The sequence below is a fragment of the Polypterus senegalus genome, chromosome 2, assembly GCF_016835505.1.
Source record: "Polypterus senegalus isolate Bchr_013 chromosome 2, ASM1683550v1, whole genome shotgun sequence".
NCBI lineage: Eukaryota > Metazoa > Chordata > Cladistia > Polypteriformes > Polypteridae > Polypterus > Polypterus senegalus.
The window spans coordinates 160,014,323-160,029,985 of record NC_053155.1 but is presented as its reverse complement, the minus strand read 5'-3'; the positions used below and the strand labels follow the sequence as shown (position 1 = coordinate 160,029,985).

General features: G+C 42.3%; 1 protein-coding gene across 1 annotated transcript in view; it reads right to left on the bottom strand.

Moving 5' to 3' along the window:
- Positions 1–1,692: 1,692 nt before the first annotated feature.
- Positions 1,693–15,663, bottom strand: part of LOC120524428 (uncharacterized protein C13orf42) — a 43,890-nt gene continuing 29,919 nt past the window's right edge. Inside the window, exon 3 of the mRNA XM_039746281.1 lies at positions 1,693–1,965. Within this exon, the coding sequence (XP_039602215.1) occupies positions 1,730–1,965 (236 nt within the window). The 3' untranslated portion in view covers positions 1,693–1,729. The remainder of the gene's footprint in view (positions 1,966–15,663) is intronic.

Sequence of the window (15,663 nt, the reverse complement as noted above, 5' to 3'; positions counted from 1 at the left end):
TTATTGCTGGTGGCATGTCTATCGTAATGGCTGTAACGTGATATCGGAGACACTCAATATCTTTAAAATAATATTTAGGTTTTACTGTATATAAACAGTGTGTTTATATACATAATTTCAATGAATCTTACCTAATATCTAAGAGAATACAAAGGGATTATGCTGTATAACTCTGCGGGGAATATTTATAAACAGTGTGGGAGAGTTTATAAGGGCTTAAAATATATAAAAATAACCATAGAAACATATGGTTTCTACTTCGCGGATTTTCACCTATCGCGGGGGGGTCTAGAACGCAACCCCCGCGATCGAGGAGGGATTACTGTATATATATATATACCCCGATCTACATACTGTGAAATAAATGAACCACACGCCGTGGCGTTAGCCGACTTGCTGACTAACCACAAGCGTTACCTGGTAGGTAACCATCCATATAGTCAGATTGTGATTCAGACAACGAATGTTTTGAATGTAATTACCCCGATTTACATACTGTCAAATAAACGAACCACACGCCATGGCGCAACGTAAGAGGCTTTGCCTCTGAAGCTGATGCCCGAGGTTTGATTCCTGAGAGGCAGTGCAGTGAGTGTGTATGCCTGATGAGCCCAGAATTAGGGCAAAACACGTGTCGCGTACTCTTTTGCATTATTTGACAGTAAAAACTATTTCAACCATTCTATGATCTGCTTCTCGCAACTGAAAGAGGGCACCGTGGCGGACGTTAGCCGACTTGCTGACCAACCACAAGCGTTACCTGGTAGGTAACCACCCATACAGTCAGATTGTGATTCAGACTATGAATGCCTTGAATATAATTACCCCGATCTACATATTGTCAAATAAACTAACCACACACTGTGGCGCAACGTAAAAGGCTTCACTGCTGACACCCGAGGTTCGATTCCCGAGAGGGAGTGCAGTGAGTGTGTATGCCTGATGAGCCCAGAATTAGGGCGAAACACGTGTCGCGTACTCTTTGCATTATTTGACAGTAAAAACTATTTCAACCATATATATGTGTGTATATGTATATATATGTAGATATATGTGGATTTATGTGTATATATATATATATATATGTGTGTGTATGTATATATGTGTGTATATATACTGTATGTATATGTATATGTGTATATGTATATATATGTTTGTGTGTGTGTGTATATATATATGACAGCAACACTCATAACAGTGACAAAACAATTACATTGACAATCATGTTAAGTTATTTTTAAAATGTTTCCTTTTCTTTTTCATTAATTCTTTAACACATTACTTCTCCTCTGCGAAGCGCGGGTATTTTGCTAGTTTGTAATATTTTTAAGGAAAGGTGAACAACTATCACAAATTAAAAGATGTGTGTTTTTAAAAATGCTTTTGTAGTCATTACTCTAATGAACAACATTAGTAAGGAATGTTTTAGGGGTTTACATACAGCACAAGTTGTAATCTAGGATAAGGAATTCTGTCTTTTCATTGTGTTATTCTATGTCATTATATATCTGGCCAACACCTTGCAGTTTAATTTCCAGTGGATTAACTATACCATATTGCCATACCAGCATATTCAAGGAAAACATCACATTTTTATAAAATATATGAGAAAAATAGCAAAAGTCATAGTTTTATTGGTATCATTATATATGGAGTATAATATGAGGTAGTATTATATTAATGTGACTGTTAATGATGTCCAAAACCAAGCAGTTAAAGTATATACCCTTTAATGATCCTTTGTTTTTGATTTGATTCGTAATGTCTGTAAACCACACTCTGCTACTTTGGGTAAATGAATGGGGTTTCGTTCTAGTTTCTTCTTGCTGCCTATCGACATTCCACCAGTCTTTTTCCAAGATTTATGACCAGGAGTTTTAACCTTGAATTCATCTGTTGATATTGTCCTGGGGGCACGCAACATCCAGTTAGAATGTAAATCATGTTCACTGGTACTGGTTGCAACTAAACAAAAAAAACATGATTAATATGTCACACTCTTTAAGCAGCATGTTTTGCTATAGTATAATTTAATTTACTTATTCAGGACAGTTGTTTTTACTCACAGTCCTAGGACTGGCTTAAATCTATATATTACAGTGTTTACCACTAGAATAACAATATATTCTAAAATGACACTTGCTGAGATTTCTAACTTTGCAAACACTTACAAAAAACAATCTACTAGATGGACATTCACAGACAAAGAATTTGCTGTAAATTTTCTTCATTGTAAACTAGTGACAACATTAGTTCACAATGTGACAGCATCTGTTCTTAACTCTGCCATATTCTCTCCTACTTAAAAACCACTGTGTGTGGAGCTATCTGCTTCTGACATCAACATACGAGATTCGTAATGAGTCTACCACAATTTGGTATTAATCAGTTTTGGTGTAAAGGTTTTGACTTACATGTTCCGCCAGAGAATTGTAAAATGGGTGGCTTAGTCTGTTCATCCATGAGAATGTGAATATTTACAAGGCAGATAGTGAGAGAAAATAATTTGACCTATTTAGACTTTTAAATAATCATCGACTTTGAGACTAATAATTAGAAGAAGAAATCATGAACAAATAACTTTTTTATTCCCTGGTGGTCATTCCCACAAAAAAAATCAAATAAAACATAGAAGACCTTAATTCAGTGATTCTCAGACATGGTTTGTCGGGACCCAGTGTGCCAGCAGGTTTTTGTTCCTACCAGATTCATAATCAGTGACAACATCTGAAAACACTGATCTCATTTAATTAGCCTGTATTTTTTTCTCTTATTCTTCATTCATAAAAGAGCAGCAGCATGATTTTTTACATTTATAAAGACATTTAGAAATGTTTCTGCTTTTGCTATAGATTTATATTCTTAACTCTCTTTTGTTGATTTCATTATATTTTGCTCTTTCTCTTTGCAGTTTTCCCCCTTTGTTGTATCTTATTAATGACACTTCAAAATGAGCAGAGCAGCCACCCAGGCAAACAACACTGAATATTCAAAGGCTGCAACTGCTTTAGAGTCAGACCAACTAATTAGTAAATTAAGGATTAATTAAACAATTACAACATCTAGAAAAGGAAAATCAAGATCAAAATATTGTTAAAAAAATACATTATTACCACATAACTACTTAGTACATTTTATATATATATATCTATACTAATAAAAGGCAAAGCCCTCACTGACTGACTGACTGACTGACTCACTGACTCATCATTAATTCTCCAACTTCCCATGTAGGTAGAAAGCTGAAATTTGGCAGGCTTATTCCTTACAGCGTACTTACAAAAGTTAAGCAGGTTACATGTTGAAATTCTACACGTAACGGTCATAACGCTCGATAACGGTCGACAACGTCCGCCATGTTGAACTTTCTTATTTATGGCCCCATCTTCACGAAATTTGGTAGGTGGCTTCCCTGCGCTAACCAAAACCAATGTACTTACTTATTTCAATGGTATGACGCCACTGTCAGCCACCATATTGAACTTTTCAACGTCGCCAATTTTCCGACTTCCCGTGTAGGTAGAAGGCTGAAATTTGGGAGGCCCATTCCTTACAGCTTACTTACAAAAGTTAAGCAGGTTTCATTTCGAAATTCTACGCATAACGGTCAACAACGTCCGCCATATTGAACTTTCTTATTCATGGCCCCATCTTCAAGAAATTTGGTAGGCGGCTTCCATGCGCTAACCGAAACCAATATACATACTTATTTCGGTGGTATGATGCCACTGTCAGCTGCCATATTAAACTTTCCAACATCACTAATTCTCCAACTTCCCGTGCAGGTAGAAGGCTGAAATTTGGTACTTATTTCGGTGGTATGATGCCACTGTCAGCCGCCATATTGAACTTTTAATGGAAACCGATGTACGTACTTATTTCGTTGGTATGACACCACTGTCTGCCGTTATATTGAACTTTCCAATGTCATTAATTCTCCAACTTCCCATGTAGGTAGAAGGCTGAAATTTGGCAGGCTCATTCCTTACAGCTTACTTACAAAAGTTAAGCAGGTTTCATTTCGAAACTCTACGCATAATGGTCATAACGGTCAACAACGTCCACCATGTTGAACTTTCTTATTTATGGCCCCATCTTCTCGAAATTTGGTAGGCGGCTTCCCTGCACTAACCGAAACCAATGTACGTACTTATTTCGGTGGTGTGATGCCACTGTCAGCCGCCATATTGAACTTTTCAACAGTCTTTGTTACTTATGGGCCCATCTTCAAGAAATTTGGTACACGGGTTCCCAACGCTAACTGAATCCTACTTAAGTACATATATACGTCCATAGACGTATAGTCGCAGCTTGGTCACCGTGTGAGGTGGCATTGGGTCCCCCATCCCAACGCCTCCCACGTTGTTGGCTGCCTGCCTATATAAGACCGTCCGAAGCTCCGGTCTCTACATTCCCTTCCTTGCTTCGCCACAAGATTCACGTCTCCCTACTGATAACTACAGCCTTTTTGTTTAATTCACGGCTTCTCCACTGTTTTATTGTTTGTTTATTACAATTATAGATATTGTATAGGTATTTTAGACTTACTTTACATTTCTCAGGTACCCATTTCCTTTATCATTCCAACCCTCATTACCATGTCTATCGAGGTGATCACTATTGATCAAAGAACTGTCACTTACCGAGTGGTTTCCATGCCCGGAGATGGCACCTGCCTTTTCCATTCTCTTTGTTACATATTGCACAGCCATATCAGGCTCACTCTTGATATCCGGAGGAACATTGTGTCTTATGTATTGAATGACTGGGACAGGTTCAAGGCGTGGACTGATGACGGTATAGGAGATAATTATACTACACAGGAGCACTATAAGGGCTCGTACGCGTCCGCATCATGGCTGCCACGTGTTCCCAGCATTTATTTCACGCATCCTCTGAGCAGGTCCTCAGAAATTAACGGAACACGTGCGCGAGTTGCAGTACCAGCAAAAAGTCGGGGGGCACAGTGTGCTAAAAGTCGGAACGTGACGTCAGAGTCTCTGTTTCCTATCTACATGTGACAGCAAGCCTCTATGGAGATCCTTCGGGGATCGATGTGCGCACTTTGTTGTTTGATGAATGGCTCAAATACAGCGCTATACATTATGTAGCCGATGTGAAGTTGCAAAAAAAAAAATAGACGGCACAAAAGATGGTATGTGAGACTTTTAAAATGTATCGTGTCATTTATATATGTCTTTTTTGTGTTTTAATTTTTGCAACTTAACAACAGCAACATAATGTATAGCGTTATATTTGAGCCACTGAGAAAAAAATAAAGACACGGTGAAAACGTGTATTTTGTGATTAAAGTGGAAATTTCGGCTTTAATCTCGAAATGTCCACTTTAACCTCGTAGTTTACTTTATCATTAAAGCAGACGGTCGTAAACGTCATCCCAGTTTTTAATCGCTACGAGCTTCTTGGACCTGACAGCAGGTACAGTAAAACAATAAAAAATAGATGGCACAAAAGATGGTATGTGAGACTTTTAAAATGTATCGTGTCATTTATATATGTCTTTTTTATTTTTTAATTTTTGCAACTTAACAACAGCAACATAAATGTATAGCATTATATTTGAGCCACTGAGAAAAAAATAAAGGACACGGTGAAAACATGTATTTTGTGATTAAAGTGGAAATTTTGGCTTTAATCTCGAAATGTCCACTTTAACCTCGTAGTTTACTTTATCATTAAAGCAGACGGTCGTAAACGTCATCCCAGTTTTTAATCGCTATAGGCTTCTTGGACCTGACAGCAGGTAAAGTAAAACAATAAAAAATAGATGGCACAAAAGATGGTATGTGAGACTTTTAAAATGTATCGTGTCATTACGATCTGGAATATGTGACGCTTGAATATAAAAGCACCACGAATGCATCTGTATGTCGGCATTTTGCTTCAGCAGCAGAAAGCAGCAATAGATCGCCAAACAGAACAAATTAAATGTATGATATTCCAACTCTCTCCACATTTAGAATCTTTAGATTTATACTTGATATCATTTTCATGATGACATGCATTAAAATGTGTATGTTACATTTTACATATAATTTCATTTAAATAATGAATACTGTTAATTAATACACCCATGGGGGAATAATTACACACATGGGGGTGTCACGGTGGTAGAGCGATAGCACTGCTGTCTCACAGGGAGTTATGTTGCTGGTATTTCCTGCTTGTATTCCACACTGTGCTCCGGTTTCCTTCCAAAGATATGCAGATTTGGGGATTTGGTGCCGCTAAAATGACGCTAGTGTATGTGTGTGCTTGTATTCACCTTGCGATGAGCTAAGGCCTCGTCCAGGGATTGTTTCTCACTTGTGCCCAATGCTTCCTGGAATGGACACATACATCCCTGGATTTATGGATTTAATCAATAAACATCCTTTTCAGAGATATTGCGGTAAGGTGTTATCGGAATTTAATAGGTGTTTTAGGCAATTCACAACACAGAGAAGCCGAACATGTTCTCACTGCGATAATATCTCGCACTGCCACCTGGTGGATTCCTCCAGATTTACGTAAAGTACGCGTGCAAGTATAAACACTACAACTCTTGCGTAGCAGGAGTGTCCGCTGCAGCATGCGTCGCATCACGTGAAGTATAACTCCGGCCTAAGAGTGAAATGCTTAAGCCCTTCACCTATGGTTCTGCATGTGAGTTGATGACTGCCGCTGAATTGTTCGGTTGTCGCTTTCAAGTGTACCGAAATAGCCAAACATTTTACAACTTTCGACAACCGCCAATGCCTCTTAAACATTTTAGATTCACAGGTGACGATTTCAGTATTGGACTCTTTGATGTTTATGAATGTTTAAACTCTCAAAAGCTGGATGTGATTTTATCAATGAAACCGGTTGTGTGCTTACAACGCTTGACAGATGCTGAATGTCACTTCAACACAACAAGTTCTGCAAATACTGTCGTAATTGAAACAAACCATAAAACTCAAACCGATTATGACAGCAGCAATCTAAGCTGTCAGATTTGAGACAAGATTATTGTACACATGGCCAACTGTAAGTTGCATGCTCAAGAGTAAGCTCAGCGCACAGCTTCGTCATATTACAACCAGAGAGCCGAACTGACAATGTGGTATACAAAGAGATCCTTAACAAATAATTATTGGCATATTTTCCCTCAGTTTAAAAAGGTTTAATTTTCTTCTTAATAAAAATTTTAATGCAGTACTTTGCCGCTGCGAAGCATGGGTATTTTTATATATATATATATATATATATATATATATATATATATATATATATATATATATATATATATATATATATGACAGCAACACTCATAACAGTGACAAAACAATTACATTGACAATCATGTTACGTTATTTTTAAAATGTTTCCTTTTCTTTTCATGACTTCTTTAACACACTACTTCTCCTCGTAAGCTGGTATTTTGCTAGTATGTATATATATATATATATATATATATATATACACACACACACACACACGCACGCACGCGCGGCTAGGAGCAAGCTGAAGGGACCAAGTGGAGGTGATTACCCGCCAGGCCAGGGAGTGGCGGGGTGCTCTAAACCTTTGTCTGTTATTTCTGCAGATCAAATACGGGAAAACCTGCCTGACCTGATGTCACTTCCTGTTCTGGCACCTAGACTGAGGTCACTTCCTGTTCCGGCACCCAGACTGATGTCACTTCCGGGTTACAGAATATAAAGTTCTCCATCTTGGCTAACTAAATCAGTTCAGGGTGGGAACTCAAACAAGCAACATCGCTGTGTTGAATTTAATCCTTTTGCAGCTAGGAACAATATACGGGTGGCTGCCCCAAACCTTTTTCAAGAGTGTTGAGACTCGTTCTTTCACAGTGGTGTAGTCGGCAGGATGGCCTCCTGGTGGAATTGAAAGCCGAACCAACATTATGTCTCAACACTTAATCATGATGGACCAGCAAAGACCTATTAGGTAGGAGAGTACTGTTCTTGGGTTGCCGAGCTGGGGTCTGACGGTGTGTGTCGGGGGGATCTGGACTATGTTCTGACCCAGTTCTCCTTAAAGAGAACCTGGGAGTGTAGGCAGAAGACCTACAGACAAGGGCCAGGTACTGAAAGGAACACAGTAGAGATGTATTATGGGCTCCCGAGAATGGGGACCGACCAAAAGTAACCCACAAAGAAAAATTTCTTTGAAAAAGGTGGGGGTGGCCTGGGTCGGCAAGTGAGGGAAATAATGAATTGGGAGTACAACTCAGAAGAATCTCTCTGAGGATAAGCCATGAAACTAAGGGCAAAAGTCGGGTGATGGCTACGGCCATATAATAAAAATGCCCGAAATATTGTAGAAAAGGTGGCCTGTGCAATAATAATAAATGCCCTACCCACTAAACTTGCTCAGCTGACCTGGGGACAATCATATAATAACATGATCACCCTCCTGGGGATCATTAACACCTTGAGGGAGTGAACCTACTTCGGAGAACCAGAACGGAATCCCTATGAACCCAGAGGGAGTTGTGCCACTAAATTAGGGTCTTTCTCTTACATTGCGGAACATGCTTTGGAAAACTCCGATGCATGGCGGAGGGCTTCGCGAGGTGACACGAGGGTCTGTGGAGAGACGCAGAACGAGGGGCAGAGTGCTCCTGCCAATCCTTTGGCCTTTTTTCATATGGGAGAAGCACTAGTCAATGGCTTTAAAGTACCATCTTTATTTGACTCTGGCAGTAACATTACCATTGTTGCTCGCCATTTAGTTTTGCCGCAACAAAAGTTAAAAATAAAGACCCATCTAACCTGTATTCATGGGGACGTCCAATCTTACAAGTCCGCCCTCTGCTACATCTGCTAAAACGGAGTGGTAACAAAAATAATAGTGGCGGTGCACGACAATCTTCCATTCCCCTTGATACTGGGTAGCGATTCATCTGATAAAAACTGCGGCAAAACAATCACTATCCCTACAAAAACACTAGGTCTTGTTATGGACGCTGATTCTGTGTCCTCAGCTACCTCCACACCATATACACAGCCGGTAGGGGAGCAGAATGCGGCCTTAGAGAATGACGTGGAAACAGCTGGATTGTCGCAGAGCGATACGTCATCTCCAAGCGCTGCGCCGGCCCTGTCTGAAACCACGCCCCTTGAGGTCAAGTCTGATCCCCTCAGTCGTCTGTAATTTCAGTTTAGACAGGCACCGGCTTCATTTAAAAGGGAGCAATGGAATGATGACTCCCTTAAATTTGCGAAAAAAGCAGTTGTCTTAGTAGATGGCCAGCACACAACACATCCCATGCCACAAGGTCCCCACTTTGTATTAAATAATGACCTTTTATATTGGGTGGCAGATCATGAAGGAGAGGTAAGGTCACTGCTCTTAGTTCCACATACTTACCGGCGACAAGCCTGTGAACTAGCTTATACCCACCTCCTGGGAGCCCATCTGGGTCCCGAGAAACGTTTAGAGCGAATCAAGCTCCGATTTTTTTGGCCTGGGATTAATGAGGAGGTCCTCCATTTTTGCATGTCCTGTCCAGACTGTCAATTACGGCAGATTCCTCGAAGGGACCGTGCTCCTCTAATCCCTTTACCCCTAATTGATGTCCCATTTGAACATATCGGGGTTGACCTGGTAGGACCCCTTCAGCCTTCAGCCGGAGGACATAAATATATAATGGTCCTGGTGGATTATGCCACCCGATATCCTGAAGCTGTTCCATTACGCACAGCCACTTCCAAAAATATTGCACGGGAGTTGGTAGGAGTATTTGCGCAAGTCAGAATCCCTAAAGAAATCCTGACAAATCAAGGGACTCTATTTACCTCGGAGACGTTCAGCGAGACAGCTAAGTTACTTAAAATAAAACATTTAAAGACCTCTGTATATCATCCTCAAACAGATGGTCTAGTCGCGAGGTTTAATCAAACTCTCAAGCAGATGCTATGCAAAGTAGTCAATGAGGACGGAAGGAACTGGGATCAGCTCCTCCCCCTTGTCCTTTTTGCATACCGGGAAGTCCCACAAGCCTCCACAGGGTTCTCACCCTTTGAATTATTGTATGGACGACAACCCCGGGGTTTATTGGATATAATAAAAGAAGGATGGGAAGAGGAGGCCCTTCCCTCTGCAAATATACTTGAATATATCGCACAATTACGCGATAGATTTGCAAAAAATTAGACCTATCCTACATTCACACATGGTGAAGGCGCAAGCAGCCCAGGCTCTTTACAACCATGGCACATCTCTTCGGGAGTTCCACCTGGGGGATTGTGTCATGGTGTTGGTTCCTACCTCACACTCCAAATTACTGGCTCATTGGCAAGGCCCATATGAAGTTAAGGAGAGGAAGTGTCTGGTCGATTATTTAATTATCCAACCTAATTGTCGACCTAAAGAGCGGATTTATCATGTCAATTTGCTGAAACTGTGGAAGGAAAGGGATCCCGATCCCTCCTCTGGACAGCTCTGCTCACTCTTCGCTCATAAATTACACCTTAACTTTAGTGATGATTTGACTTGCCAACAACGACAGGAGCTCGAAGCTGTTATCCTGTCTGTCCCAGAGGTAGTGAGCGAAATTCCTGGATGAACCTCCCTGGTTGCTCATGACATAGTGATGAAACCAGGGGTTATAGTCAGAGAACGCCCATATCGGATTCCCGAAGCAAAAAAGGCAGAAGTGGAGTTGGAGATCAAAAGAATGCTGGATCTAGGTGCGATAGAGGAAAGTTTTAGTCCCTGGTCCAGTCCCATTGTGTTGGTCAAAATGCCAGACGGAAGATGGAGGTTTTGCAATGACTTCTGTTGGCTTAACCAAGTCTCCCAATTCAACGCCTATCTGATGCCACGAGTGGACAAGCTCTTTGAGCGGCTAGGACTACTCTTGATATGACAAAGAAGAGGAAACCTAACCACGTGGTTTGGGATGATAATACTGATGCTGCATTTAGTGACCTTAAGCAGACCCTTATGTCAGTTCCAATTTTGAAGGCACCTGATTTTACTTTGCCTTTCATTCTCCAGACAGATGCTTCAGACACAGATCTTGGTGCCGTGCTGAGCCTAAGTGTCGATGGAGTGGAACACCCCCGTTATGTTCCTGAGTCGGAAACTGTTGGACCCAGAGACCAGGTATGCAGCAGTGGAGTGGGAGGCTTTGGCGATTAAATGGGTGATTACGCAGCTGAGGTACTACCTCCTGGGTGGGGAATTCACCCTGGTGACTGACCATGCACCATTACAGTGGATGGCGTTACACAGAGACTTGAATCCACGAGTCACGAGGTGGTTTTTGGACCTACAACCTTATAAGTTTTTGGTCGTTTATCGTCGAAGTCTGCTGCAGGCCCTTTCCCAGTGCCATGACCTCATGAGCAGGTACGCCCAACCCGATGGGTCTGGGCTGAGGGGCGTGTCACACACGTGCGACTAGGAGCGAGCTGAAGGGACCAAGTGGAGGTGATTACCCGCCAGGCCAGGGGGTGGCGGGGTGCTCTAAACCTTTGTCTATTATTTCTGCAGCTCAAATACGGGAAAACCTGCCTGACTTGACATCACTTCCTGTTCCGGCACCTAGACTGACGTCACTTCCTGTTCAGGCACCTAGACTGACGTCACTTCCTGTTCTGGCACCTAGACTGACGTAACTTCCGGGTTACAGAATATAAAGTCCTCCATCTTGGCTAACTAAATCAGTTCAGTGTGGGGACTCAAACAAGCAACATCGCTGTGTTGAATTTAATCCTTTTGCAGCTAGGAACAATATACGGGTGGCTGCCCCAAACCTTTTTTAAGAGTGTTGAGACTTGTTCTTTCACACAGTGTGTGTGTATATATATATATATATATATATATATATATATATATATATATATATATATATATATATATATATATATATATATATATATATATATATATATATATATTTTCATGGCATTCATAGTCTAAATCACAATCTGATTGTATGGGTGGTTACCTACCTGGTAACGCTTGTGGTTGGTCTGCAAGTCGGCAAACATCCGCTATGGTGCCGTCTTCAGTTGTGAGAAGTGGATCATAGAATGTTGCATAGTTTTACTGTCAAATAATGCAAAGAGTATGTGACACGTATATATATTTTGTCACACACATGCGATTAGGGGGCAGCCAGAATGAAGTGCGGAAACTCACCAGATGGGGATATGAGGCAGCGTGCTAACTTTCTCTCCGAAGAGAGAGAGGCCGAAGAGCAGAAGAAACCTGATGCGTAACGTCTCCATTTCAAAACGAGCAAAAACAAAGATTCCCTTCCGCATTCCTGCCGTCCCCACGTGACACTTCAACCCTGTTCCCTTCCGATGATCTCATCTCTATTCCTTCCCATCCACCACTGCACATCAACTCCCATTTCCGGTCCATCTCCCATAAAAATCAGCCGTCTTGTCATTTGCACTGACCTGAATGTACAGTATATGAATGAATGTATTATTCTGGTTCACTTGTCTCGTTGGTCTCTCTTTATCACTATCACTAAATATATATATATATATATATATATATATATATATATATATATATATATATATATATATACATATACATATATATATATATATATATATATATATTGTCACACACGTGCGAATCTGAGGCGGCTGAAGTGCTTAACGACTAATTGTAACACATCTGCCCAGTTGGCGGCGGGGTGCACTAACTCTGTTTCTAAGTCGCCTGCAGACCTTTCCCGGGAAATCTAACCAGGAATCCCTGCCTCAATTTGGAACGCATTACTTCTGGTCCTGGCCCCTTTGTTTTGAAACAAAGTGAATAAGTGTTATCTGCTTTATGTCTGCCTGCAAGTTTTGGTATACTATGTGCTGTGAAGATTTTGTTGAAATAGTCCTTGGCACTGTAATGAAAAATCCTCCTTTACTCTTGGCAGATTACTCTTGTTTAATGTATGTTGCCAAAAAAAAATCTAATTTAGTCTTTCGAGAATGCATGGAAATGTCCTACCTGCAGATTTTAAAGTTACCTTACTTGAGATACTGTATATCTGTCTATCTATCTACCTGTAATAGTTAGAAAGGGCCATGAGTCAAGTCAAATCAAGTTAGGGAGCATGCACTGGTACAGTGCGTTGCCACACCCACTACATGACGAAACAGCTCAGGATCCCGGTTGGAAACCTCCCAGGCAGACACATGGTCCAGTCCCACCCACTGGAAATGACCCTCTATCTGCCGCAGCCAGGTGTTACCTGAGTGACCCATTGGTCTGGTCCAGCCACTCGGGTCTTCAACAATGAGGATCTTATGAGCTGGATCACCCTCAGGGAAATGCGCCACATGGCCATAATGCCGTAACTGACACTCCCACACAATGCAGGTAATGTGCCCCATTCGGGACTCCATGTGCAACCGCTCATTTGACACAAAGTCAAACCAACGCTACCCAAGGCTTTTTTGGAGAGACACAGTACCAAAGGAGTTCAGTCTTCGTCTCTGGTCACTGGATAGTGTACATGTCTCGCAACCATATAGCAAGACAGGAAGCACCAGGACTCTAAAGACTTGGACCTTTCTCCTTTTGCAGAGATATTGGGAGCGCCACACACCCCTTTCCAGCGACCTCATAACCCCCCATGCTCTCCCAATCCGTATACTGATTTCATGGGAAGAGTCACCAGAGACATGAATGTCACTGCCAAGGTAAGTAAACCTCTCGACAAGGTCGACACTCTCTCTGCAGACAGACACACTGCTGATGGCTGTGCCCAAGAGGTCATTAAAGGCCAGAATCTTGGTTTTTATCCAGGACACTCGCAAGCCCAGACACTCAGACTCCTTGCTCAGTCTCTTGAGCGCCATGATCAGAGCCTCCATTGACTCCGTGATGATCACAGCATCATAAGCAAAGTCAAGATCTGCGAATCTTTCTTCATCAACAAAACCACAGTTGCTGGACCCCACAACCTTGCCCAACACCCAGTCCATACAAGCATTGAACAGAGTTGGAACAAGAACATACCCCTGACTAACCCCAGAATCAACTGGGAAAAACACAGAGGTTCTGCCTCTACACTGCACAGCACTCACAGTACCAGTGTATAGGCTGGCCATGATATCGAGCAACCTCAAGGGGATCCTGTGAACCCTCAGTATGTCCCACAGGGCAGCTCAATCAACTGACTCGAATGATTTACGAAAATCGACAAAGGCTGCAAAGAAACTCTGCCGAAATTCGCATTTGCGCTCCATGATAACACTCAGTGCCAGGATGTGGTCGATGGTAGACTTCTTAGGCGTAAAACCAGACTGTTCCTGTTGCTGGTAGGTGCGCAAGTGATCATGGATCCTATTGAGGACTACCCTAGCAAGAACCTTATCTGGAACAGAGTGCAGTGTTATCCCCTTGTAGTTGCTGCAGTCCAGGCGATCACCCTTCCCTTTCCAGATAGGGATGACAAGTCCCGTTTTCCAGTCAGTTGGGATGATGCGAGTCTCCAAAATGGAAGCAAAATTGTTTCCAATGCCAGGAGCACAGCCTTACCACCAGCCTGAAGAAGTTCACCCCGGATACCACAGATCCCTGCAACCTTTCCTCCCCTCAGCTGGTTCACCACCTGTGCAATCTCAGTGAGATTGGGTGGTTCACAGCTAATTGGAGGTTCAGCCTCAACAACCGTGAACTCAGAGATATCCAATGCCAGAGGATCAGCTATAAACAACTGCTCAAAGTAGCCAGCCCAGTGGGTCACAACTGCAGTGTCATCCGTAAGGACCGTTTCATCAGCCGCCCTGACTGCGACTATCTGGGGAACAGATCGGATGTGCGTAATGCTTCGATTCCTCTGTAAGCAGGACATGGGTCGCTAGACCACAGATGGTGTGTCACTTGCTCACAGATTCCTCTAACAAACGCCTCTTCATCTGCCCTCAGAGCCCTTGAAGCTGTCCTTCTCAGTTCCCAGTACAGACCAGAGTTGCCATTGAGCCGTGCACTGCGACTCCACTCGATGATATCCGGGATGCCCTGTGAGATGAAACACCTCCTTCTGGGAACTCCGGTAACACCAACACAACCCTCAGCAACCTTCAGGGTCTTGTCATGGAAGGTCTCCCACATCACAATAGGATCGACAGTCGCATCCAAATCTGCAAGTTCCTCACACAAACTGCATGAAAACTTATTAGGAACAGCCTGGTCTTGGAGTCTGGGCAAGTCCAGGCTAATTTTCCTAGTAGGTGGTAACCTGCTGTACCTAAGCTGGAACCTAAGAGTAGCAACAACAAGTCAGTGGTCAGAATTCACCACCACTATTGGAGTACCAAGTCCAATAATGCAGTTCTGGGCACTGGAACCAGGATCAAGCGATTTGCAGCCCCTGACCTTTTGCAAAGTCAAGGAACATGGTGCCACTTTCACCACGGTCACCAGACCCAGGGGGACCGAGACAATCATCATAGCCAGCCCTGTCAGTGCCAGTGGCTGCATTGAAGTCATCCATGACCAGAGGAGTGTCACCCCATGGGCACCCATCAACCACTGAGCGAAGCTGCGAATAAAATGTCTCCCTTGCTGAGATGTCACTCATCGTGGTTAGAGCATACACTGAGAGAACAGACAAGGCATCCAGGGAGTGCCATAATCTGAGTCTCACAATACACTCGTTGAAAAGAGTGACATCGGACA